We start from the raw sequence: 27,308 nt of genomic DNA, 5'->3' as shown, positions 1-27,308 counted from the left end.
GGCTCTACTTTTCCCAAAGACTTGTTTTTATGGGCTATTAATTTCTTTTTTACTGCTCTTAGTATTGGTGGCTTCAGGCAATTCCTCCCTTTAATTGGCTGCATTGATACAAATATTTAATGCCCACATTACTGGTGACAGTACATCTTTCACCTCTTGGAACCCAGCACTATAGCCAAAGTCTTTTTAATTCCAAGTTTCAAAGCCTGCTAGGTTAAGGAGGGGAAAAATTAACATTAATTATGAGGCTATGAAGATATCTTAGTGGCAAAAGTGAAGCAAGGGGGCAGAACCAGGAAATGAAACTCAGCAGAAACCAAAGAGGCCATTTTCTTAGTCGCTCTCACCTCTGTGCCCCTTTGCCCATCTGTCTCATTCTTTTGTTTCTGCAGACTCCCCTTCTGGGCTTCTCCATGGACATGACTCTGCCACAACTGGAAGGTTACATCAACTCAGTTCTGGTCACTTGCAGAGAACAAAGAACTTCTTCTCTCCAATTGCCACAGTCCCAGAGGAGAGAATCAGGTTGGCCCTTTGGGGTTAGGTTTCCTGTGTGGCCCAAATGATAAGGTCACACAGTATAAAAATGGCTGTTGGGGCCACCTCTGCAAGGGAGGGCAGTTTTTAGAGGAAGAGCATTGTGGTAAACTGGCTTAGTGTACAACAAAGGAGCCAGATGATTCATATGTCAGAACTTAATCTAAATTAAAAATAAGCTCTGTGTGAGGGCCCGAGGAGCTCCCCTGTGAAGAAAAAAACATGAGGCTTGGCCCCATTTTTGTGTATGTATATTTTTTTCTGAGACCTTGGTTGTCTACTCCCTGTTTCTTTTCTTTTCTTTTCTTTTTAATTTGATATGATTCACACACTGTACAAATCACCCTCTTAAAATGTGCAGTTTGGTGACTTTCAGAATATTCACAAGGGTTCTATAATTATCACCATTATGCAATTTCTGGAACATTTCATCACCCCAAACAAATTTCATACTCATTGGCAATCAATCCCCATTATTCTTTTCCCCCAGCCCTAGGTAACTGCTAATCTACTTGCTACTTTTCCTACTCTGGACATTTCATATGAACAGAATCACATAAGATTTGGCCTTTTGTAACTGGCTTTTTTCAGTTAGCATTATGTTTTCAAGGTTCATGCACATTGCAGCATGTGTCTGGGTTCCATTTCTTTTTATGGCTAAGAAATAGTCCATTGTCTGGACATACCACATTTGTTTCCCCATTCATCAGCTGATAGACGTTTAGGTGATTTCCACTTGTTGGCTACCAGGGATGATGCTGTGAACATTGATGCACAAGTTTTTGCATGAACATCTTTTCAATTCTCTTGCTGTACAGAACACTGTCACCTGGTAATTGTGTAACATTTTGAGGAACGGCCAAACTGTTTTCCAAAGGGGCTGTACCATTTTACTTTCCTGCCAATTATACAGCAGTGTAGGAGTCTTCCAATGTATCCATAGGCTTGCCATCTTTTTGATTGTCCCTCATCTTAATTATAACCATGCTAGCGGATGAAGTGGGATCTCACTGTGATCTTGATTTGCATTTCCCTAGTGCATGACACTGAACATCTTTTTATGTTCTTATTGACCATTTTGTATCTTCTTTGTAGAAATGTCTATTCAAATCCTTTGCCCATTTTCAATTGGGTTGTCATTTTACTGATGACTTATAAAAGTTAAATAAGAACTCTTAGGATATTTAAGATACTATACCCTTATCAAATACATGATTTGTAAATATTTTTCACATTCTGTATTCTTTTCATTTTCTTGATGTCCTTTGAAGCACAAAAGTTTTACATTTTGATGAAGCCCAATATGTCTTTTTTTCACCTGTGCTTTAGGCATCATGCCTAAAAAACCACTGCCTAATCCAAAGTCACAAAGATTCACACCTGTTTTCATTTGAGTCTTACAGTTTTGCTCTTATGCTTAGGTCTTTGATGCATTTGGAGTTAATTTTTATACATGGTATGAGATAGGGGTCCAACTTCATCATATGCATGTAGATTTCCAGTTGTTCCAACACCATTTATTGAAAAGACTTCTTTCCTTATTGAATTATCTCAGCACCTTTACTGAAAATCTCATTTTTTAAAAACTAAATTCCCAAGGTTGCTCAGTAACTGACTATACTCAGTCAAGTATACAACAAATATGCAACTGGATGTGACTTATGATGTAGGTATGTGAAAAGTCCCAGCTGTAATCAGCAGTTACTTTCACTTTACATAAACTAAGATTACTCTGGCTAGTACAATGGATATATTTTTATTTATTTATTTTGAGAGAGAGAGCGCATGCAAGCAGGGGAGAGGCAGAGAAAGAGGGAAAGAGAGAATCCCAAGCAGATTCTGGGCTGTCAGTGCAGAACCTGATGCAGGGCTTGATCTCACCAATCTTGAGATCATAACCTGAGCTGAAATCAAGAGTTGGACACCTAACACTAAGTGACACCCAGGTGCCACTATATTCACTATCTTGACTAGTGATGGTTCCCTGGATATATACACGTCAGACTTAAACAACTGTACACTTTAAATATGTGCAGTTTACTGTACGTCAATTATACCTCAAGAAAGTGGTTTTATTATTTTTAATTATTTTTTAAATTTAAATCCTAGTTAGCATATAGTGTAATAATTTCAGGAATAGAATTTAGCGATTCATCACTTACATATAACACCCAGTGCTCATCCCAACAAGTGTCCCCCTTAATGCCACTTACCCATTTAGCCCATCCCCCCACACAACACTCCACCAGCAACCCTCAATTTGTTCTATTTAAGAGTCTCTTATGGTTTGTCTCCCTCTCTGTTTTTATCTTATTTTTGCTTCCCTTCCCTTATGTTCATCTGTTTTATTTCTTAAAGTCCACGAGTGAAATCATATTTGTTCCTCTTATTTCACTTAGCATAACACACTCGAGTTCCATCCATGTTGTTATAAATGGCAAGATTTCATTCTTGTTGATCGCTGAGTAATATTCCATTACACACACACACACACACACACACACACACACACACACCTTTTTTTTTTTTTTAATTTTTTCTTAACGTTTTTATTTTTGAGACAGAGAGACAGAGCATGAATGGGGGAGGGGCAGAGAGAGAGGGAGGCACAGAACACACCCCACATCTTCTTTATCCATTCATCAGTCATTGGACATTTGGGCTCTTTCCATACTTTGGCTATTGTCGATAGTGTTGCTATAAACATTGGGGTACATGTGCCCCTTCGCATCAGCACTCCTGTATCCTCCGGATAAATACTAAATAGTGCAATTTCTGGGTCATAGGGTAGTTCTATTTTTAATTTTTTGAGGAATCTCCATACTGTTTTCCAGAGTGGCTGCATTCCCACCAACAGTGTAAAAGGGTTCCTTTTTCTCAGCATCCACGCCAACATCTGTTGTTGGCCGAGTTGTTAACGTTAGCCATCTGACAGGTGTGAGGTGGTATCTCATTGTGGTTTTGATTTGTATTTCCCTGATGAAGAGTGACATCGGTTGGCCATCTGGATGTCCTCTTTGGAAGTGTCTGTTCATGTCTTTTTCCCATTTCTTCACTGGATTATTTGTTTTTGGGTGTTGAGTTTGATAAGTTCTTTATAGATTTTGGATACTAACCCTTTATCTGATATGTCATTTGCAAATATTGTCTCCCATTCTGTCAGTTGCCTTTCAGTTTTGCTGATTGTTACCTTCACTGTGTAGAAGCTTTTTATCTTGATAAGGTCCCAATAGTTCATTTTTGCTTTTGTTTCCCTTGCCTCTAGAGACATGTCAAGTAAGAAGTTGCTGCAGCTGAGGTCAAAGAGGTTGTTGCCTGTTTCCTCCCCTAGGATTTTGATGGCTTCCTGTTTTACATTTAAGTCTTTCACCCATTTTGAGTTTATTTTTGTGTATAAGAAAGTGATCCAGGTTCATTCTTCTGCATATTGCTGTCCAGTTTGCCCAACACAATTTGCTAAAGAGACTGTCTTTTTTCCACTGGATAATATTCTTTCCTTTGTCAAAGATTAGGTTGCCATATGTTTGTGGGTCCATTTCTGGGTTCTCTATTGTGTTCCATTGATCTGAGTGTCTATTTTTGTGCCAGTACCATACTGTCTTGATGATTACAAGCTTTGTAATACAATTTGAAGTCTGGAATTGTGATGCCTCCAGTTTGGTTTTCTTTTTCAGGATTGCTTTGGCTATTTGGGGTCTTTTCTGGTTACATATAAATTTTAGGATTGTTTGTTCTAGCTCTGCAAAGAATGCTGGTGTTATTTTGATAGGGATTGCTTTTAAGTTGTTTTTTTTTTTTTTTTTTTTTGATGTTTATTTATTTTGGAGAGAGAGTGCACACTCAAGTGGCAAGCAGAGGAAGAGCAGAGAGAGAAGGAGACAGGGGATCCAAAGCAGGCTCCACACTTTCACTACAGTGCCTGATGGAGGGCTCGAACCCACAATCACGACCTGAGCCAAAGTCAAATGCCTAACTGACTGAGCCACCCAGGTGCCCCAAGAAAGCAGTTTTTAAAAACAGGTAAACTAAGGGCAAGAATGTACATGAAATAACTTTCTTTTCCTAATCATTTTTCAAGATCAGTTTCTCTGGTTGGTCCTAAGGATAGATTACCAACTAGTAATTTAGGAAAACTTGTTTATACATTTCTCTTACCTGCTTTGTTCCCAAACACAAGCAAACCATTTAAATTCAAGATTTTTAAGGCTGGGACCATCTCATTACTATTGGATAAGTATGAATGAGAGCTAGAACTGAGTTTGGGCCCTTAAGGAAAGCATTTTTAAGTTTCCTTCCAATGAGAATTTAGCAACTGGATTTTCCTTTTCTACATAGAATTTAAGACCTCCCAAAGGCACCAAGCTCCATTTTGGCAGAGATTTCATCTATCTGTTCGCCCTCATACCCGTAGCATTAAGAATACTGCCAAGCACACAACAGGCACTCAGTAAATATCTGTCAAATGAATGAATAAAATTCCACTTAAGCTGTCACCAACTTTTCTTGGGACCATTTTGGACTGAGGCAGGTGGCAGTTCTATGCCTCCTTCTAACTCAACAATTCCATCTCTAGAGGTAGATGTTGTCTGTTTTCTCCAAATTTTCTTATTATTCACTTTTTTGTATCTGGATAAATAAGGTGGTATGGCTTAGGAAACTCACATCCAAGAAATGAACTAAAATATTATATCAAAGATTATGCCTAGGATCCACAAACTAGAAGCAACCAGATAAGAACAGTTAGGAAAATCACGGCATACCCTCTGTAAGAAATAGTCCATTTATTAAAAATGAACATTATAACTAGACTGCAGTAACATAGAAAACAGTAGTGTAAACCAGAAAAAAAACATCATCATTGCCTATGATTTACAAACTACAACTTTATACACATCTACCTGTGAGAATTCATACTTCATGAAGGCAGGTTGTTTGGGTTTGTTCTGTTCACCGAACAGTGCCAAGCATATTGAACAGTGCCGAGCATAATAGTGCTTATTAATGCTTGTTGAATGAATTAATAAACTAAATATAAAACATATCTTTGAAAACATACCTGAAAGGGAATGAGCAAACGTGGAAAATTATGTTCGAGTAGTGGAACTGTGGGTGTTTCCTCCACTTCCCTCTATTTTCCAAGTCTCCCTAAAGTTGTGATAAAACTGTCTCAGTTGAAAGGATGGTCACAGAAACCCCTTCCTTGTCCTGTAGCTAAGGAAGCATCTGAATTGCAGTAGGGATGCGACCTGACTCCAATTCCAAGAGGGCCACTTGAAAGGGTGTGTGACTCCAGCCAAGGGCTCCTCGGGCACCTGACATACAGGCTTTTCCTCCAGAGGTTGAGAAGGCACAAGTTTGGACCTCCAAAGGGACTACTTTTTCTTCTATGTTGCCCCCGTCCCCGACAGGTCACTCGTACCTCCTAAACCACCTAAAGGAGTCGCTCACTATCCCCCCGCCCTCCCACTTCAGCCCCCCTGAGGCGTAACTCATTCCCAAGGGAGCAGTCACTCTCTTCTCCATGGCTCTATCTCCACTAAGCCGGTCACTTGTTCTCCCCGGCCCTCCAGAGGGCCATTCATTCACGGAGAGAGGGTCACTCCTTCCTGATAGAACCAATCCCACTTTGCGGGGGTCGCTCGCTCTCCCCGGCCCTACTGACGGGGTCACTCGTCCTCAAGGGGGAGCTCACCCCTTCCCCACCGGCCCCACTCTCCGTGGAGAGAGCCGCTCGTACCGAGGCGGAGCGTCGCCTTCGCCCGGCCCCAGCCTCGAGGCGCAGCACCGCCTCCTTCCGGGCCCTGCCTCGCGCGTGGAGGCGCCGCGGGCTCCCGGAGGCCTGGGCGGGGCTCCCGCGCGGATACGAGGCGGCGGGCCGGGCGGCCGGGCCCAGAGCGCCGAGCTGGGGCGGCGGGACGGCAGCCAGCGCGGGCCATGGCGGGCTGCTGCGCGGCGCTGGCCGCCTTCCTGTTCGAGTACGACACGCCGCGCATCGTGCTCATCCGCAGCCGTAAAGTGGGGCTCATGAACCGGGCCGTGCAGGTGCTCATCCTGGCCTACGTCATCGGGTGAGCGCGACCGCAGGCGCTGTCCCCGAGGGGTCCCGGGGTCAGGAGTGTCGTGACGGCCGGGAACTCCCCTTCTGCGTCCCGCCCGTGCACCTGCTCCTCCTGGCCTAGGTCACCCGGTGAGCCCCTCGAGCGGCCTCCAGGTGCTGTCCGCGAGGGGGGGGGGGTGCGCGACCCGAGACGGGTGACACACCCCTCCCCGGACCCTGGCCACCGGGGGACCAGGCTCTGAGTCAGGAGACAGCTTTGATGTTGTGTTTTCAGGGCAAAGCCTGGCTAGACCTTCATCCTTCCTGCTTCTTGTTCTCTGACTTGCTCCGTGTTGTCCTTTGGCGGCGGGGGTGCTTTGTCCTAAATGGCTCAGTCTTTGCACTTCACTTCCCATTCTAATGATCAGCTGACAGAAAACAAGACTTGGAATTTCCATTTGGTTCCTTTTGGGTCTGTGGCTTCCGGTCCTTTCCTTTAAGTACCGTGTGGTAACCCAAGAGAGTGAAGAGGTCACACTTCTAAAAAGCATTTTAGCATTTCAGTTCCTTTGTTTTGTGAAGTGGTTGGGTTTTTGGTATAAGTACTTAGCCCATCATTCTCTGTGCTCCCTTTTTATGCTTCCATATGCTCTGCCACCTTCTAGTCTCACCAAGTGCTTAATTTTAATTGAATGCATCCATTACAATTTAATGAAACTCAAAGAGGAGGTAGAAATTAACTTACCAATTGGGCCCACTTTCAAGTTCCACCTGGGCGTTACAGCGTCTACAGCTGCTGAGCTGACATGTTATCTACTCTGGCATTCCTTTTCTTGAAAGGCTTAATGCAGTGGTTCCCAGCTGCACATTAGAACCTTTTGGGAACCTTTTAAAAATACAGATTGCTGACTCCCATCCCCAGACCTGATTTCATTGCTACGGAGTATGACTGACTCCCAGCGTGATTCTGATGTGCAGCAAAGTTTGAGAACCAATGTCCTAGTGTTTTCTAAACCTACCTGATTGTGAAAGATTCACCTGAGGAACTGTATAAAAGTAACAGATCCCCCACCCTGGAGTGAGGCTTGGAATCTGTTAACACCGCTGTTGGGAATTCACATGATCTGGCTGTTAGGTATGGGTTCTAACAGCTGTCAGCTGAGCAGCAGTAAGCACTGACAGGATTCAATAAAATGGTTTCCCACATATGGGCTCTACATCAGAACCACCTGGCCCACTCCCAGGTTTGGATTTATTAAGTCTTAATACATACCACCACCAGTAACTCCTTGCCCCCCAGTGATTGTTGATGCACCTTAAATTTTGAGACCTGCTTCTAACTGGTTAAGTAAACTCACATTGCTGGATTGGACTGGAAGCACTTAGAATCAAAAGCTCTCAGCTTTTTCCTCTTGGCTTTCGATCCTCAAGGGAGGATTAGTTTAAATCTACCTTAGGGTATCTGTAAAGTTCTAGACTACAGAAAGTGTCTATAGCTGCCCATAAAGATGTGAACTATCACATTAATACATCTTACATTGATAACATGATAAAATATTTTGGATATATTGGGTAACATAAAATATATCATTATAATTAATTTTACCTGTTTTTCTTTTGTAAACCCCCTGATTTCGAATCCGAGAGACCACCAAGGAGCCGATACCGATGCAAACGCACGAGGGTTTATTTGCAAGCTCGAGCTTGGGCCCAAGTATACCCGACACAGGGGAGCAGGGACTTGGACCCCTAGGTTAAGAGGGGTAGCAGTTTTATAGGGGCCAGTGGCCAATGAGATTGTAACACACACAGAAAGTTGCATATTCATGTCAGTCCACATGCAGGTGGCCAATTGAATTACAGTTTACCCCATAGTAACTGTTTGAACTAGCCTATCACTCTGGTCAGAATTGGCGCGCAAGTTTGGCGAGCAAAAGGCGGGGTTTACGTTATTTGGCGGTTAGGGGTTCCGCATTCCTAAATGAGCCGGTTTCCAGTAAGGGTGTGCTCAGCCGCTTGACTAGGGTGGGGGAATGTCTTAAGCAATAAGTAGGTCATGTGGGGGTTATACATGAGATGGTGGGTGTAGCACAAAATGGAGTTAGTCTTGCTCTGCTTGTCCAGGGGTAGGGGATTTTTGTAAAATTCCTTGGGTCCCACACTTTTTACTTTTTTAACATGGCTGTTAGAAATTACATTACATATGTAGCTTGTGTTCTATTTCTGTTGGGTAGCACAGCTTTCCAAGGTTCCCATAGAGTGTGTGCTACCTTGATCATGAGGATTTATAAAGCAGTAAATGCTTTGCTTTTCCATCTTCTATGATCAAAACTGACTCAGGAAATTAAAGGCATTTTTCTTTTTTTTTCTTTTCTTTTTCCTTTTTTTTTTTTTTTTAACTCATCTCTTAGCTTCCTAAGCCAATTCATCTTAGACTGGACATGGATTTCTCAGTTATCTGATTCTGTCATCTATCACATGATGAGGCAGTAGTTAATCACATAGTGATTCGTGTGAAACCATGTGTCTCTGATTTAGCAACTCACTGTACTCTGTGGTAAAATAAGCTTCTGTGTGTCTCAGTAGAATTAAATGAAAGCTTACATTGCAGCTAAATTCCTAGAACACTTGAAGAAAAGGACTTGTTTGGGGAAAAGCCTACCTCTAGGTTGGACAATGAATTTGGAGACTGCTCAGACCAGCCAAACCCATAAATAACCAAAGCCAGTGATTTTTTGGAGTCTTAGCAGCTAGAGCTTATAAGGAGAGGAAAGGGATGCTAGCATTTCTTGATTCTAGAAAAAATAACAATAATGGTCGCTGGTAGGTGTTTAATAACAGCTCTGGTGGAAAGGAGTTCTCATTTGTAGTATTAGCCAACTTCCATGGTGTAAATCCTCCCATCATGGCCAATTTTAGCCTTTTGATGGCGACACAAACATTGTTCTAAACATTTGACATGCATTAACTTATTTAACCTCACAACTATCCTATGAAGTCCTATTATCATTCCCATGTTATTGATAGGAAAAACTGAGGCACAGAGAAAGGCCAAAGTTATGCCTAGTGAAGGTAGAGCTTAGAAATGAACCATGATCACTGACTTCAGTCTAGGTTCCAGTGTCCTAACCACTATGTGCTAATGCCTTTAGATTTTTTTTAAGTTTATTTATTTGAGAGGGAGAGAGAGAGAGAGAGAGAGAATGAGAATACAGATGGGGAAGAGGCAGAGAGAGGGAGAGAGAGAGAATCCCAAGCAGGCTTCGAACTGTCAGTGCAGAGCCCGATGCGGGGCTTGACCTCATGAACCATGAGATCATGACCTGACCAAAGTCAACGCTTAAATGGCTGAGCCACCCAGGCCCCCCTTTAATTATTCAAGCTGGTTGCAACACCCTCAATTCTCCCCAGAGAAGAGAAGCATACATGGGACCTGAATTCTTGGAGAAAAAGTATGAAACTAAAATAAAAAGTTACTTTAACAGTGAGATTCTCTTTTCTGGAGGGAGTATAGCATACAGGACAAGAAAAGAGGCTTCAGAGGCAAAAGACTTGAGTTCAGATCCTCACTTTGTCATTCACTAACTGTGTGACCTTGGGCAAATGACTTAACCTCTCTCTGTCTTAGTTTCCTCCTCTGTAAAAATAGAGAATAATAGGGGTGCCTGGGTGGCTCAGTCGGTTAAGTGTCTGACTTTTGATTTTGGCTCGGGTCACAATCTCCCAGTTCGTGGGATAGAGCCCCATGTGCGGAGGCTGCTTGGGATTCTCTCTCTCCCTCTCTCTCTGCTCCTCTGCTCATGCATGCACACACTCTCACTCTCTCAAAATAAGTAAATAAACTTTAAGATAAATAGAGAATAAATTTTAAAATAAATAGAGAATAATATCTGGTTATAAAGTGGTTAGGATTAAATTAGTTAATAAATATATAGAGCTTAGATTAGCACCTTGGATTAGAAAACACCCAGATGGTAACTATTATCATAATTTTTATAATTGCTTTGGAGATTCTGCAGGTCATAGTGCATTGAAAGTGCTCAACTATAGATATTTGAATGTCAAATAAAGACATTCATTGAGTACTTTCTTTGTGCTGATCACTGTGCTAAGGGCTTTACCTACATCATCTCATTTATCTCCCACAAACCACCCTGTGATTTATGTTCTATATGCCCATTTTGCAGAGCCCCCTAAGTTAAACAGTTTTGTAAAGTTGCATAATTAGTTAATGTTGTACTGTCAGCCTCTGGCTATCAGAGACTCCCTAGTATCAATTCAAAGTCACTGAATCCTGGGGCGCCTAGGTGGCTCAGTCGGTTAAGCGGCCGACTTCAGCTCAGGTCATGATCTCGCGGTCCGTGAGTTCGAGCCCCGTGTCGGGCTCTGTGCTGACAGCTCAGAGCCTGGAGCCTGTTTCAGATTCTGTGTCTCCCTCTCTCTGACCCTCCCCCATTCATGCTCTGCCTCTCTCTGTCTCAAAACAAAACAAAACAAAGTCACTGAATCCTAATGGCAATTTAAGAGGAGTGTTTTATTTTGTAGGTGGGTGTTTGTGTGGGAAAAAGGCTACCAGGAAATGGACTCTGTGGTCAGCTCCGTTACTACCAAAGCCAAAGGCGTGACTGTAACCAACACTTCTACACTTGGATTCCGGGTCTGGGATGTGGCGGACTATGTGATTCCAGCTCAGGTATGCCTCCCACCATGGCTTCTAACGCTAAAGCTTCTCATTAGCTCCTTTCCCTTTACTGACTTTGCTCTCTTGATTAATGATTCGCTGAGTTCTAACATCACTGATGCCCAGACTGATTTTCTTAGCCCAAAAAAGCAACACAGGCAGATCCCTTTCTGGCTTGGGGTCAAATAAATAATATTCAACCAGCTAGGTTGCTTCAGCCCTAAATCATGGTTGGCTTAAACACAGACAACTCGGCCTGTCTCAGGCCCTGAAAGGTAGAGAAGCAAATGTTTTAAATCCTGGGAAAAATTCAGGTGGAAATACCACCATTCCACACTTTGTATTTGCTTTATTGTTGTAAATCCACAAGGTAAACCTTTGCAGACAGTGTAAAAAGTTTATCAGCAGTTCGAGACCAAAGCCAAACCAGAAGGAAACAGACATGCCCGTATAGGATTTTGTCAGTAATAAAGGTAAGGGAAGAAAGTGATACAGCACCCTAGTATCCAGTCTGTTAATTGACACAGCTCCAAGTTAAGTATTAACTGTCTTTAGCCATGATAATGGCTGTGGTCCATGGCCAGACCCTGACATATCCCTCCAGATGCCTTATATGCTAGGGTCCGGGGTGGCTAAATGCAAATAAGCTGTCAGCTCCTGGCTCAGAGCTAAGCAAGGAGTTGAGAAACTCTCTTTCTTCATTTCCCTCCCCCGACCCCCGACTTCTCAAGAGAAGGGTTTTGTGGGGAATACCACAAAGAGAATACCAAAGCTAATGAGCAATGAAGGTCAAATGGAACAGCGGATTCATAGTTTGCTGGAGGCAGGTGGTCCTGTTGGCATGCATCTGCGTCAACAGAGAGACCTCTGCTTCCTGTGAAGCCATGGGGACCATCATACCCAGTCTGTTTACTGGGGCCAAGGAAGACCGTGGACCCACTGCTTCTGCCCCTCAGTGGAAAGGAATAGGCAGCTGCTCTGCCTTCCAGCTCAACTCTGGGCTGGGGGCTGCGTGAGCCCCACAGTGCTCTCTCTTCATGAGCTTGCACAATGCCCTCTGCTTCTTTGCGGATGGACCACAAACATTTGTTTGCAGTGCTCATCTCCAGACTGAAGTTTCCCTGAGCTTAAAGTAGATAAGAAATAGGGGTGCCTGGATGGCTCAGTCAGTTAAGTTTCCGACTTACGCTCAGGTTATGATCTCATGGTTATTGAGTTCGAGGACCACATCGGGCTCTGAGCTATCAGCCTGCTTCGGGTTTTGTGTCTCCCTCTTTCTCTCTGCCCCCCCCCCCCCTGCCTGAGCTCCCTCATGTTCCATCTCTCTCTCAAAAAAAAAATCAAACAAAAAAAAGCCAGGAGAGCCTTGGGCATCATGCCACATCCTCATGCTTCCTCAAGACATTTCCTTGTCTCCCAACTTGGCTTGTTCTAGATCTTTCTTTGGAAGATGCTAGCTATTCCCAGAGCTTCCAACACCTTGTCAGACCTGGGGGTGGAGAGGTCTACAGACATTTTGATCCCTGAGTTACCCTGATCCTCCAGATGGCTCCCGGTGCTGACTCCACTCTTCCACAGAGCACGAAACACTGACAGAAAGCTTCTGGTATTTCATTTTAGAATGCCAGTGTTCAGTGAGGGGGAGGTCCAACTAGGATTTTTGGACATCTTTTATTCCTTATGTTGGAAGGTCCTTAGCAATTCTTCAGTCTCATCCCCAGTGAATTGTTCTCTAGAAACTTTTGTTTTCTAAATATTGATCTTTTTTTTTTTTATGTTTTATTTATTTATTTTGGCGGGGGAAGGGGCAGAAAGAGAAAGAATCCCAAACGGGCTCTGTACTATCAGCATGGAGCTTGAACCCACAAACTGCAAGATCATGACCTGAGCCAAAATCAAGAGTTGGATGCTTGGTGGGGGGTGCCTGGGTGGCTCAGTCGGTTAAGCGTCCAGCTTCAGCTCAGGTCATGATCTCGCAGTCTGTGAGTTCGAGCCCCGCATCAGGCTCTGTGCTGACAGCTCAGAGCCTGGAGCCTGCTTCAGATTCTGTGTCTCCTTCTCTCTCTGCCCCTCCCCTGCTCATGCTCTGTCTCTGTCTCAAAAATTAATAAAAACATTTTTAAAAAATTAAAAAGAAAAAGAGTTGGATGCTTGAGGCACCTGGGTGGCTCAGTCAGTTAAGCGTCTGACTGAGGCTCAGGTCATGGTCTCACAGTTTGTGAGTTCGAGCCCCGTGTCAGACTCTGTGCTGACAGCTCAGAACCTGGAGCCTGCTTTGGATTCTGTGTCTCCTTCTCTCTCTGCCTCTCCCCAACTCGTGTTCTGTCTCTCTCTCAAAAATAAACATTGGAAAAAAAAAAGAGTTGGATGCTCAACCGACTGAGCCACCCAGATGCTCCCTCTCCAGAAACTGTAAATCAACCTTTTGGCACATTCCTGGGAGGAAAAAACAACCTTCTCAAATGGAGAAGTATCAATTGCTGACCCTGATTTGATCTTCTCTAGAATGTTTTATTTATTTATTTTAATTTCAGCTAGGAAAGAAAACCAGCCAAATTTGGGGAGTTTGGTGGCCTTGCGTTTTTGTACCTCTGAGGTAATCTGTTTGGCAGAGGATGTCTTGAGCACTTTTTGGCTCTTTTCCCTTAACAAGCCAAGCTTTATTAAGGAACCACTTCAGATTATAGACATTTTTTTCCATTGAGGTGAAATTCACATGTCATAATATTAGCTATTTCAGATTGAAAAATTCCATGGCATTTAGTACTTTCATGATATTATGCACCTATAACTTCCTTCTAGTTCCAGAACATTTTCATCACCCCAAGAGGAGACCCCATACCCATTAAGCAGTCACTGCTCATCCTACCCTCCACTTTACCCCTGCCTCTGAGACACCCACTCACCTACCTTCTGGCTCTATGGAAATTTCATAGAATCATAAAATATGTGGCCTTTTGTGTCTGGCTTCTTTGACTTAGCATCATGTTTTTGAGGTTCACCCAGTTGTATCCTGTTTGAGTGCTTCATTCCTCTTTATGGCCAAGTCATAATCCATTGTAGGCACACACGTAGGTATAGATAACCACAATCTGTTTATCCATTCATCTGTCAATAGATACTTGGGGTGTTTCCACCTCTGGGTCACTATGAACAATTCTGCCATGAACACATATAAACAGTAGCCCCCCCACCCCACCCCGCCCGTCCACAGTTTCAGTTACTCATGGTCAGCCGTAGTCTGGAAGCAGATGGTGCTCCTGACATAACCTCAAGTCAGTAGCAGCGCAATGCTTCAAACATTCACCTCACTTCATGTCTTCACATAGGCAATTTATCATTACCCAAAGAAGGGTGAGTACAGTACAGTAAGGTATTTTGAGAGAGAGAGAGAGAGACTAAATTCACATACCTTTTATTATAGTATACTATTATAATTGTCCTATTTAGTATTAGTTATTGTTGTTAATCTCTTACTGTGTCTAATTTATTTATTTATTTTTTAAATGTTTATTTTTGAGAGAGAGAGAGACACACACACACAGAGTGCAGGCAGGTGTGGGGCAGAGAGAGAGGGAGACACAGAATCCGAAGCAGAGTCCAGGCTCTGAGCTGTCAGCACAGAGCCCGACGTGGGGCTCAAACTCACAAGCCATGAGATCATGACCCAAGCCGAAGTTGGACACCTAACTGACTGAACCACCCAGGTGCCCCTTACTATGTCTAATTTAAATTTTAACTTTATCATAGGTATGTCTGCATTGGAAAAAAACACAGTATATGGAGGGTTGGGTACTATCTGCATTTTCAGGCATCCCCCAGGGGTCTTGGAACGTTATCCCCTTGCAGATAAGGGGGGATTGTGGTACAAGTATTTACTTGAATCCCGTCTTCAGTTAGCTTATAAACTCTCAGAGAACAAGATATAAAAAAAAAAAGATCAGGGTTGTTTTTTGTTTTTGTTTATTTAATTTTTAGTGTTTATTTTTGAGAGAGAGGGAGAAAGAAGGAGAGTGCACCCAGGGGGGAGGGGCAGAGAGTTGGGAGGGCGGGGGACAGAGGATCTGAAGCAGTCTCTATGCTGACAGCAGAGAGCCTGATGCGGGGCTTGAACTCACGAGCCATGAAATCATGACCTGAGCTGAAGTCGGTGGCTTAATCGATGGAGCCACCCAGGTGCCCCAAAAGATCAGTTTTTAAAATGTTTTCTGGGGCGCCTGGGTGGCGCAGTCGGTTAAGCGTCCGACTTCAGCCAGGTCACGATCTCGCGGTCCGGTCCGTGAGTTCAAGCCCCACGTCAGGCTCTGGGCTGATGGCTCAGAGCCTGGAGCCTGTTTCTGATTCTGTGTCTCCCTCTCTCTCTGCCCCTCCCCCGTTCATGCTCTGTCTCTCTCTGTCCCAAAAATAAATAAACGTTAAAAAATAATAATAATAATAAATAAATAAATAAATAAATAAATAAATAAATAAATAAATAAAATAAAATGTTTTCTGCATGACATATGGGAGAAGTGAAAGGTACTGTCCTATTAAATGAACACCTGGCTTTCTTTATGGCTTGGCCTGACTCCTCTGAAGGTAACACAGTGGTGCTCTCTCCCCCATTTCCCCCTCTGCAGGAGGAGAACTCCCTCTTCATCATGACCAACATGATCACCACCGTCAACCAGACCCAGGGCCTCTGTCCTGAGGTAGGCAGCTTCTCAGGAAAGAGCCTCAGGCCCCTCTCCCCCACCTGACTGACCACATGGAATTTGTTTTCACTCTTTCTTCTTTTTCCAGCTTCCAGATAAGACCACTGTGTGTAAATCTGATGCCAACTGTGCTGCTGGCTCTTCAGGCACCCACAGCAACGGTATGAGCACGTGGCTGTGACCCCACAGTAGACATTTAGCGTGGGGAGGGCAGCCCCTGACCAGACTGCCTCCCCTGTGGGGCTTCTCTCCCAGAGAGCTGTTCGGGACGAAGAAATCCCCTACATTCCCCAGTCCTTCATATGACCTTGGGTGAGCCTGGTGTACCGATTAGGCTCTTAGGATCTTCTCGACATTCACCTGTTACCCATACTCCAGAGGCCACCCCAGATCTTGTCCTGTGCCATCACCCTAGCCTTGCTGCTGGACTCAGGCAACTGTTTTCCTCTAATTTGTGGAAACTGTATAAAGCCTGTAACTGGAACAGCTCAAGATCAATTGCACAGGATGTTATGGCGGTGCTTCCCCTTCTCTCCCTTGCAAAAGTAGAAAATAGGTGCCCCTTGCCCCTGCAGGAATTGCAACAGGAAGATGCGTGCTGTTCAATGAGACCGTGAAGACGTGCGAGGTGGCAGCGTGGTGTCCAGTGGAAGATGACACACATGTGCCTGAGTGAGTCCTGCCCAAGGGAAGGCGGCAGGGGAGTTAAGCCTGTGTGTTGTGCTCTTGGTGTCTTTGTGGAATCAGGCTTCCCCAGGGCCGGGACCAATGGCAAGGTGGGCCACAGCATTTGTCACTTGCGAGAAGAGTGCAGATGATTTATTTCTATGTTTGGACTTTGTCAGTTGCAAGTAACAGGAAACAGTTCTCGGTGCCTCAAGCAGGACACACACATGGCAGGGGCAGTTTACTGTCCAGCTAACTATGAAGAGCCCAGCACAACTAGACCTGGGACTCAAAGGACAGCTTCAGAGTTTCCACCTTTTGACTCTGCTTCCCCCATATTGGCTTCATTTGCAGGACTGTGGTGTAGTCCTAGGAGGCGTCTCTGGGCTTATATTCTCCCAAGTCTCCCAGCCCGGTTGTCCATAAAGATTCTAGACCTGTCCATCTAGACAGGTCCATCTAGACCTGTCCATCACATCTTCAGCCACATCCCTCCACCCATCACTGTAGCTGAGGCATGGATTTTGCTTATCAGCTCAGGCCTGGGTCACCTGCCCACCTCTGGAGCTAGGGCGCAGTCATTCCCACCCAAATCACATAGCCTGAGAGTAGAGAGGTGTGGCTTCCAAAGGAAATTGGGGGATCATTACCAGAAAAGAAGGGAACAGATGCTGGGCAGGAAAATAATTAGTGTCCACTGTAGTGTGTTTTATAAAGGAGAGCAGGCTCAGGGCTGCCCTAGAATAACATTCTTCCCAATAGTAATTTGCTCACTTTGATTGGGTGGGTCAGAGGTAACGCTCTCAGAATTGCTTGCAACTCCAGCCTTCCTGACCCAGAGTTCAGACGGAGGCCTGGATAAGCCTGGCAGGGAGCCAGCCACGTTAACCTCATCTGGGGTACACTGCAACGGAAGAAACGGCTGAGAGGTGCCGATTGCAAGATTGCCGAGGGCAGCAGCTCAGGCTAGGGAAGGAAATACTAAAAGAAAATGAATCCTAGCATTTTTGAGCTGCAAAGGGTCTTATGGAGCTGTGCTCCCTAACACCGTGCTACTGGCCATAGGTAGCTGTCGAGCACTCAAAAGGTGTCTGGAACCAAACAAAATGCTCAGTGTAAAATGTACTCCAGAGCCTGAAGACGTTATGGGAAACAAATTATATGTGTATGTATTATATATATGATACTATATACATATATATATATGATACTTTGTGTTTACCTGGTGAAATAATACTTCAGATATATTGGGTTATTATAGAAAAGTTAGTTGCACTTGTTATTTTTACTTTTCAATGTGACTACTAGACACTTGAAATTGCAAGGTGGCTTGTATTTGTGTCTCAGTATATTTTCATTGGACAGCACTGTCATGTATCTAATCGAGTGGAAGATGATTTTTAAGTATACACTGATAACATGAAATAACATGAGTCACATGAAGAGAAGGACATTCCCATTCTTATTCAGCTTCTAAGCTTATATCAAGGAGGAAATCCTGGTTTGGGTTCTTTTAGAACTTGCTGATTTCCATTTCTCATAAATTACAATCCCCAGATTCAGCACCTTGGGCAAACAGTAATATTAAGTAGAACTTTTTTGTTTGTTTGTTTGTTTTTGAGAGAGAGAGAGATAGTGTAAGCAGGGGAGAGGGGCGGTGGGGGGGGGAGGGGCAGAGAGAGAGAGAATGAGAATGAACAAATGAACTCCAAGCAGGCTTCACTCTAGGCACGGAGCCTGACATAGGGCTCTATCTCATGACCTGAGCCGAAATCAAAAGTTGGACGCTTAACCGACTGAGCCCCCCCAGGTGCCCCTTAACTACAACTTTTAGTAATACTGTTTTGATATGATTATATTTATTTGAACAATGACCTCTGACTTGGGGCAAATGATATTTCTTATGGTCATGATGGAAAGTTTCATTTCAAAATGAATGTCAGTAAAAAACAGTCAGTTGATCCTAAAGGCAGGAACAACACAAATGTCCATCAGAGAAAGAGATAAACAGATTACAGTCCATCCATGCAAAGGAATAGGACACAGCCATAAAAAGAGAATGAAACGTTAGATGCTACAATGTGGATGAACCTAGAAAACATGGTGCTAAGTGAAAGAAGCCAGACACAAAAGGCCACATATTGTATGAATCTGTTTATATAAAATGTCCAGAGTAGACAAATTTGGAGAGACAAAAAGTAGATTAGTGGTTCCCAAAGGCAGGGGGTAGGGTAGGGCGTGGGGGTGGGGGGAATAGATACTAGTGCTTAATGGGTACAAAGTTTCTCTTTGGGGTGATGAAAATGTTCTAGAACTAGATGTGTGATAGTTGCACAACATCACGAATGTATTTAATGCCACTGAATTAACACTTTTTTTTTTTTAATTTTTTTTTTCAACGTTTATTTATTTTTTGGGACAGAGAGAGACAGAGCATGAATGGGGAGGGGCAGAGAGAGAGGGAGACACAGAATCGGAAACAGGCTCCAGGCTCCAAGCCATCAGCCCAGAGCCCGACACGGGGCTCGAACTCCCGGACCGCGAGATCGTGACCTGGCTGAAGTCGGACGCTTAACCGACTGCGCCACCCAGGCGCCCCTGAATTAACACTTTAAAATGGTTAATTTTATATTGTGTGGATTACACCTGCATTTTTTTTTTTTTTTTAACTGTGAGTTAGGGGCACCTGGATGGCTCAGTCAGTTGGGCAACTGATTCTTGATTTTAGCTTGGGTCATGACCCCAGAATCCTGGGATCGTGCCCTGCATCGGGCTCTGCACTAGGCATGGATCTTGCTTGGGATTCTCATTCATTCTCTTTCTCTTTCTCTCTTTCTCTCTTTCTCTCTCTCTCCCTTCCCTCTGCTCCTCTCCCCCACTTGTGTGCTCTCTCTCTCTAAAATAAAATTAATTCATTAAATTTTTTAAAACATTAAAAAAATAATAAAACAGTTAATCTTAAAAGTTTTACATATGAGTTAGACAGATGTGGGGGAAAGCTATGGTATAGAGAATGGCAATAGTTTGAAAAACCCTAATATAATCCATCCCTCTTGATACAGGGATGTGGGAACTTGAAGCCCTGAGAGAAGTACCTTGGTCAAGGCCTTTCTTGGCATCAGTGGTGACAGGTTCAGCTGTCTTTGCTGTGTGGACTTGCTTCTGTCTCAGGGTTAAGAAGACTATGGATACTGTTTATAAACTCAAATATTCCACCTGGATCAGGGAAGCCTCCCCTGCCCCCTCCCCCCCTGCCCTTCCCCACAAAGGGGTCTGCCCCCAGCACTGGATTCTCCTGTAGAGACGCACCAAAGAAGCGGGGTCCCCTTGGAGACAGATTTACCGTGTACCTGTCAGCCAGGAGCTGATGTGGCACTTCCAAGAAGAGAGTGCCAGCAGACACGTGATTTTTGTGTACTTTTGCGATGAGATCAGGATCCACCCTGTTGGTGAATTCACCTTTGCTTGGACTTGTAAAACCAGATCTGTTGAGCATTCCCCTGAGGGCACCTGAGTGAGATGCGCTCACTCTGAAACCCTGAAACCCCGAAACCGGCTGCAGGCTGAATAATTTCAAGGGAAGCTACCAGGCATCCTTTCTCCTTAGCTATTCCTCAAACTCTTAAATGCCCACTGCCTTCGGCAAGAGGCATGACAGGAAGAAAAGGAAAGGTTTAGTTTACCCTCCTCTGTTAACCTAGTGTTTATGCAGAGGACGGTAGAAAATGCTTGAGAGGTGATCATGTTTTTTCTTGACAAAATGACATTGTAGGACACGTGTCTGTGCTTTTTAAAAATATTACATAAGGAGGAGAGAATACATCTACTTGTACTTTTTTTTTTTAAATATTTATTTATTTTTGAGACAGAGAGAGACAGAGCATGAATGGGGGAGGGGCAGAGAGAGAGGGAGACTCAGAATCGGAAACAGGCTCCAGGCTCCGAGCCATCAGCCCTGAGCCCGACGCGGGGCTCGAACTCATGAACCGCGAGATCATGACCTGAGCTGAAGTCGGACGCTCAACCAACTGAGCCACCCAGGCGCCCCTACTTGTACTTTTATTAACAATATGTTACGTTATCTTTTTCAGACCTGCTTTTTTAAAGGCTGCAGAAAACTTCACTCTTTTGGTTAAGAACAACATCTGGTATCCCAAATTTAATTTCAGCAAGTAAGTGGTGGCCAGCTGTGTGAGTTCACCAGTGTCTTAGAGCAACTTCTGGCTCCTCTTTGAGGTTTCCCTCACTTCATTTCTGCTTCCTCCTGACTTTAGGAGGAATATTCTTCCCAACGTCACCACTACCTACCTCAAATCGTGCATTTATGATGCCATAACAGATCCCTTCTGCCCCATATTCCGTCTTGGCAAAATAGTGGAGAATGCAGGGCACAGCTTCCAGGACATGGCCATTGAGGTAGGCAGAAGCCCCTGGCTTTTCCGACACAGCCTTTAACGCATCTTGTTCTAGAATGGGCCCCGAGGAAAGCTTGCTGTCTCTGCTCACAACCTGCAGGGAGGTATCATGGGTATCCAGATCAACTGGGATTGCAACCTGGACAGAACCGCCTCCCTCTGCTTGCCCAGGTACTCCTTCCGCCGCCTGGACACCCGGGATGTGGACCACAATGTGTCCCCCGGCTACAATTTCAGGTAGGTGTGAGCTTGGGGCCTGGTTCTCTTGTGCTGGCGGGTGGGGGGCGACAGTGCCTGGATCACTCCCCAGTGGGGGCGTCCGTGCCCACCAAAGACCAGCACTCGGGCAGCCTCTGAGGGCAGGTGGAGAGGTATGTACCAGAGTGTTCCTAGTAGATCTTGTGCCCACAGTATCCTGGCCCGTGAGAGCTTCCTGTGCCCCTTCTTACTTCAGAAATCATGTTGAGGGGCGCCTGGGTGGCTCAGTCGGTTAAGAGTCCGACTTCAGCTCAAGTCATGATTTTGCAGTCTGTTGAGATCAAGCCCTCCGTCACGCTCTGTGCTGACAGCTCGGAGCCTGGAGCCCGATTTAGATTCTGTGTCTCCCTCTCTCTCTGCCCCTCCCCTGCTCAAACTCTGTCTCTGTCTCAAAAATAAACATAAGGGGCGCCTGGGTGGCGCAGTCGGTTAAGCGTCCGACTTCAGCCAGGTCACGATCTCGCGGTCCGGGAGTTCGAGCCCCGCGTCAGGCTCTGGGCTGATGGCTCAGAGCCTGGAGCCTGCTTCCGATTCTGTGACTCCCTCTCTCTCTGCCCCTTCCCCGTTCATGCTCTGTCTCTCTCTGTCCCAAAAATAAATAAAAAACATTGAAAAAAAATTAAAAAAAAAAAAATAAACATAAAAAAAAAAATCATGTTGATACAATTTTCAGAGTAGCCCAGAGAGGCTGGCTGCTTGAGCTACCTTGGGCCAGCCTCCTAGGACCCCTGCTCACTGATTTTGAGGAGTGGGTGAGCTTGTGATCCTCCAGTCTGAAGACCTCTGGGGCCTGACCCAGGAATTAGTTTCTCAAAGACCCAAGTCTGCCTTTGGAATGCCCAGGGTGCAGGAGATACAGGCTTAAGCCTCAGGAAAGGCCTTTGCTGATACTTCCCTACCGAAAGTACCAAGTATTCATGTCCTGGGACTGCCACAACAAATTACCACAAGGTGGGTGGCTTGAAACAACAGGAAGTTATTCTCTCATGGATATGGAGGCCAAAGTTCCCAAATCAAGATGTCAGCAACGCCAGCTACCTTTTTTTGCCTTTTCCAGGTTCTGGGTGCTCCCCAGTGTTCCTTGGCTCATAGACTCATCACTCCCACCTCTGCCGCTGTTGTCACAAAGCCTTCCCTCTGTGCGCATCCCCGTGTGTCCTCTCTTCTTACAAGGTCACCAGTCATATTGAATCAAAGTCCACCCTAATCCAGTCTGACCTCATCTCAACTAATTCCAGCTGCAAAGACCCTATTTTCCTATTTCCTTTTCCCATTCACATGTTCCAGGTGGATTCGAATCTTGGGTGACAGTGTTCAGCCCGGTGCAGCTGGTAATCTGATGGGAGGACCAGGGGGCCAGGGTCACGTTTCCTGAGGCAACCAGACCCGTAGCCACGTACATTGTTGTGTGCCCTTTGTGGCATCTCTCACGCATTTTGCCACTCAAAAAAAGCATCCCCACAAGGGGCCACCTGAGTAGGTCTGAGGTGCTTTTGTGTTGCACTTGTCTCCCTCTAGTGGTGACGTGTGCAAGCCAATACGGGATCACAGAAACCTCCAGAATTACAGTCAGCTATCATTTTGAACCACCTGACTCACTGATACTAGGGCAGATATTTGGATTTTTTTTCCCTAGTAAAGGAATTAGATTTGTGTTGCTGTCTCTACTGTTACACAGTTTAGAAACCATTGTGGAAAAACCTCAAGCTTGGGTCAGAACCTCAGAACAGAGAGAAGCCGATGGGAACCGTCACCAGAAAGACACCCATCCCCTGACCTCCACTAGCACCAGGCCCCACCTGAATTCCCCAAGCCTGACCATGACATAGAGGTTGTGGGCCAGACTAATCATGGGCCAAGAGTTTAGGCTTCTCTGAATCAACGTGCTATATGTGTAACACGGGCAGCAAATGGCATCATGGCTCAACAGACCCCCCACTACCACCATTCCCCCATGTGTATTTTTTTTTTTATGGCTTTATTGAGATATAGTTTACACAACACTCTTCATCCATGTAAAGTGTGGGATTCCATCATTTTTAGTTCATTCACAGAGTTGTAGCACTCTCGGCGTAATTTTGGAACATTTTCATCCCCTCAGTGCGAAACCCCTTCAGCCATCACCTGTATCTTCCCATCTACCTCAGTCCCTGTCAACCACCATCTGCTTCCTTTCTCTCTGGATTTGCATAAATGGAATCACACACTATATGGATTTCTGTGACTGGCTTTTTTCACTCAGCATCATGTTTTTTTCCAAGGTTCATCCATATTGTACATTTATCATTACTTTATCTCTCTTTATGGCCAAAGAATATTCCATTATGTGGATATACCACATTTTATTTACTCATTTATCCATCGATGGGTCAGTAGTTCTTTAAAAAAAAAAATGTCCAGCACTGATTCTGTGAGCTTTGTGGAGTTTCATGGCCAGCTCCATGCCCATACCCACAAGGCAGTCCTAGGGCTAGCTGCTGGCTGGCCACATGCTGTTGGTGACCAGGATCTCCTTGAGAGAGGCAGGTGGTTCTGCTGTGTCAAGGAGGAGGTTCAGAGCATGAGGTTCCAGCTCCACCGTAGGAGGGGACAGTGATGATAGAGTAGTTCTGGTGCCCCAAGGGCCCTGGCATCCTCCTGCCAACAGCCCAGCCCACATCCTGCGCAACCCACATTAGCCGGGAGAGGCCCTGAGGTGCTCAGGTATCATCTGTCCAGCAGGCAGTGCCGGCTCCCGAGGGCCTCGGGATTTCTGCTCTGATGTCCCCCTTTCCCTAGGTTTGCCAAGTACTACAGTGACCCGACTGGCGCCGAGCACCGCACGCTCATCAAGGCCTACGGCATCCGCTTCGACATCATAGTGTTCGGAAAGGTAGCCTGGCTGCCGGCTTCTCTCGGGGCTCTGGTTCAGAGCTTCCGAGTTCTGAACCCCGGGCTTCTGGGTTCGCCAGGGTCCACGGGCCCTCTCCCCACCTTTTATCTGCTCTTGCCCACCTCTCTCACAACTTTGTCCTTTTCTTCTGTCATTTGTAGGCTGGGAAATTTGACATCATTCCCACCATGATCAACATTGGCTCGGGTTTGGCGCTCTTAGGGGTGGTGAGTGACTTAGACTGCCCCTCCCCCCCCCCCCCCCAGCTGCCCGCCCTCCTCAGCAGTAGTTAGCACAGTGAGGTGAGACCCTCCACTGGCATCCTGGTTCCTCCCCTTGACACTTGTTTCTGGAATCAACCCTCCAAGTTTCTTGCCCTTGCCCCCAACCCCACCTCCCCTTCCCTTCTCCAAGACCATGGCCCTCGGGGCCTTGCCTTCTCCTGAGAGGTGGAGCCTTGCCCTTTCTATCCTTGAAAGATTCCAGGCTTTGTGGGAAGGGGCATGCATAGAATAACAGGGGCTGAAGCATCCTGGCTCGCTCTTTCTCGCCCTGTGCTGCACTCAGGCGACAGTGCTGTGTGACGTCATAGTCCTCTACTGCATGAAGAAAAGATACTACTACCGGGAGAAGAAATACAAGTATGTGGAGGATTACGAGCAGGTAGGCCGCCTCCTGACCTCCAGCAGGCAGGAAGGTCCAAGCACCTTGCCACCTCCGCCTCTTTTTTGTGCCAGTGGTGAGCACCTGGGGCGCTGGGCCATCTGGGGGGAGACCCGGGTGCAAAGGTGGCACTCCTTAGACATGTGGTCACCCCAGGCAGCGGCACACTGCTCACTACCCTCATCCTCCGCTCCATTTCTAGACCATCTGTACTAGTATTCACTTCATACTTTTCTTCAAACGGGCTCACTCTGTAAAATCTAGCCTCATTTTAATTAGTGACGTCTCAGGTTACTTATAATCATGAATATGATGACAAAATCTATGTCCACACACTCCTTAAACTTGCCTCACATAGCAAGAGGGGTTGGGTACCATGCTTTTTGAGAACCCATGCACCAGGCTAAGCTGAGTATATACAGTTGTGAAGGGCTGCCCAAAGTTCTCAGGGTGAGTGCCTGGCTCTCGCCTGCCCCAAGTGGCCCAGGCTTGCCTATGGGCAGCCCATGGTGTCTATACATCTATCCAGAAGCGTATCAGTCAACAATAAGCATACCTTTCTTTGCAGGGGCTTGGCAGTGAGATGGACCAGTGATGCCTCCACACCTGGGCTCCCCATGGGCCTCATCAGAGCACAGCGAGGAGGGAGAAAAGGCTGCCGTTGTCACCCCAGAGAAAGTTCCAGATTCTGAGTCCATCTCCACTGCACAAGAACTTCATGGTTGCCCAGCTGCTCCCGTGTTTTGTGTGTAGGGCGTGTGTAGTAAACCACCCTGCACAGTGGGTCACCTCAATGTGGGGTTGTTGGGGCGACCTCTGGCCTAAGGGCTCTGGCCCTACTGCCGCTGCTGGGCAGGGCCTCCTTCAGGACTAGCCTTCCTCAGGTGCTCCAGTCTCCAGGCCACTGCGAGACCGGTCCAGCTGGGGCCCAGCAGCTCTGTTCAAGCACTTTATAAGGGAAGGAAGGGCACCTGCGTGTGGTCACTGGCTCTTGGTCACCCGGTCCACTCTTCCTCCCCCCAATCCATACTGTCATGGGACAGAGTTAGCACGTCTCCTTGAGAAGAGGCATGTCGAGGTGATCAAGGACCAAACATTAAAACGATTTTCTCAATCTTTGTTCTCATAGCATGAACTAGAACTTTCCTCTCTTCCCTTTTCCTTCGACCACTAAACCCATTTGTTGTCACAGCTCACCGTGTTCAGAAAAAGCTTCCTGAAACAGTCTGTTGTTGGGGCTTTAGGCATCCTCCCCGACTTCGACCTTCTCTTGAAGGCCTTGGCATCTTGATATTTGTAAGGCTGTGTTCCTACAGAATTTACAAGATTTTGTCCTGTGGTGACTGTCTTTTTTTTTTTTTTTTTTAATGTTTTTATTTTTTTTTGAGACAGAGACAGAGCATGAGCAGGGGAAGGGCAGAGAGAGAGGGAGACACAGAATCTGAAGCCGGCTCTGAGCTGTCAGCACAGAGCCTGACAAGGGGCTCGAACTCACAAACCGTGAGATCATGCCCTGAGCTGAGGTCGGACATTTAACCGGCTGAGCCATCCAGGTGCCCCCGTGTGGTGACTAGTCTTACATGTGCATGTGGTTTTTTTTTACATAAAACTGTGGTCCTGCACTATGGGGGACACAATTTTAAGTAACAAGAACATGGCTTATCCTGTCCCCTCCCCATTTGCTTTCCAGAAGTCTCCAACCACAAGCAGCACCACCTACACCTACCTTGTTTGAAATGTTAATGAAGTTATTTCTAGCTTCGCCTTCACACCGACTTAATTCTGCATGGAGTCTTCAGGATCTCCTTAAAGAAAGCTGCTTGTCCCTCCCCCCCCCATCACGAATTCATTTCCAAGTACTGAAGGGAACGTTTATTTTAGAAGTGCCTGCTTCTGCTGCATAAAACCTGGGCTTTTCTTGCTTTGGGGGCGGGGGGGGGGGGAAGTTTACCGAACCCCTTTGAATAAAAAGCTCTGGTTCATGCTGCCTCTTTGAAAACAACGCCTGCCTGAACACATGGATCAAATGGAAGTGGACGTTTTAGGGATGGCTTCTCATCTCGCAGGCTAAGAACGGAGTTTCTGGACTGGGGGCCACTTCTTTCGGCCTCAGCTCAGATGGAACGCTACAGCCAGCTGGGGTGAAGGGTGGGGGAGGGATTGCTTATTTTACTCACCAGGCATCTTGTATTCAGCTATATTCCCACGTGCTGGCACTCCCTGGTGCTGCTGCTTCACCTTGCACGCGTGGATGGACTTTCAGGAGTCTCAGGAACCCTTAAAACTCAGCAAAGGGATGCACCTGTGTGCATTGTTTTTAGCTTTCATCAGATTCTCAGTGGGGTCTTTGAATAGGAACACCTGCTCTTAAAGACCCATATTCCAATAATCACAGTTCTGCAGCAATAGAACAGGAAGTTTTCAGAACTTATCTGCCATCCCTTCGTGACAGAAAACCGAGGTTCAAAGCCAGTGAAGCAATGCT

At 45.6% G+C, this 27,308-nt stretch overlaps 2 protein-coding genes across 11 annotated transcripts in view; one reads left to right on the top strand and one right to left on the bottom strand.

Annotated features, from left to right (window-relative positions):
- Window positions 1–6,428, bottom strand: part of IFT81 (intraflagellar transport 81) — a 217,634-nt gene extending 211,206 nt beyond the window's left edge. For all 10 annotated transcript variants that reach the window (XR_015242216.1, XR_015242218.1, XR_015242219.1 and 7 more), the window contains exons 1-2: window positions 6,275–6,428; window positions 5,594–5,682 (exon numbers count right to left, since the gene is read on the bottom strand). The gene's annotated coding sequence lies outside the window, so the exon portion shown is untranslated. The remainder of the gene's footprint in view (window positions 1–5,593; window positions 5,683–6,274) is intronic.
- A 43-nt stretch (window positions 6,429–6,471) lies between these two features.
- Window positions 6,472–25,937, top strand: P2RX4 (purinergic receptor P2X 4). The gene is made up of 12 exons (XM_086681651.1): window positions 6,472–6,605; window positions 11,120–11,267; window positions 15,875–15,946; window positions 16,038–16,110; window positions 16,525–16,621; window positions 20,707–20,787; window positions 20,890–21,031; window positions 21,131–21,267; window positions 24,067–24,160; window positions 24,322–24,387; window positions 24,728–24,823; window positions 25,392–25,937. The coding sequence occupies exons 1-12, from the start codon at window positions 6,472–6,474 to the stop codon at window positions 25,416–25,418; spliced, it is 1,167 nt and encodes a 388-aa protein (XP_086537777.1). The 3' UTR covers window positions 25,419–25,937.
- The last annotated feature ends 1,371 nt before the right edge of the window (window positions 25,938–27,308 follow it).

The sequence above is a fragment of the Puma concolor genome, chromosome D3 (genome assembly GCF_028749965.1).
Source record: "Puma concolor isolate L17-30 chromosome D3, mPumCon1.1.hap2, whole genome shotgun sequence".
NCBI classification, from domain to species: domain Eukaryota; kingdom Metazoa; phylum Chordata; class Mammalia; order Carnivora; family Felidae; genus Puma; species Puma concolor.
Note: the sequence above shows the minus strand (reverse complement) of the source record. Positions and strands in the feature narration are given on the sequence as shown.

What these genes read in the sequence shown, in the direction of transcription:
- P2RX4 (XM_086681651.1), top strand. Translation starts at nt 6,472, where the DNA reads ATGGCGGGCTGCTGCGCGGCGCTGGCCGCCTTCCTGTTCGAGTACGAC. An exon ending in CCCAGGGCCTCTGTCCTGAG is followed by an intron (nt 15,947 to 16,037) that starts GTAGGCAGCTTC and finishes TTCTTTTTCCAG; the next exon opens with CTTCCAGATAAGACCACTGT. An exon ending in TCCAGGACATGGCCATTGAG is followed by an intron (nt 21,032 to 21,130) that starts GTAGGCAGAAGC and finishes CACAACCTGCAG; the next exon opens with GGAGGTATCATGGGTATCCA.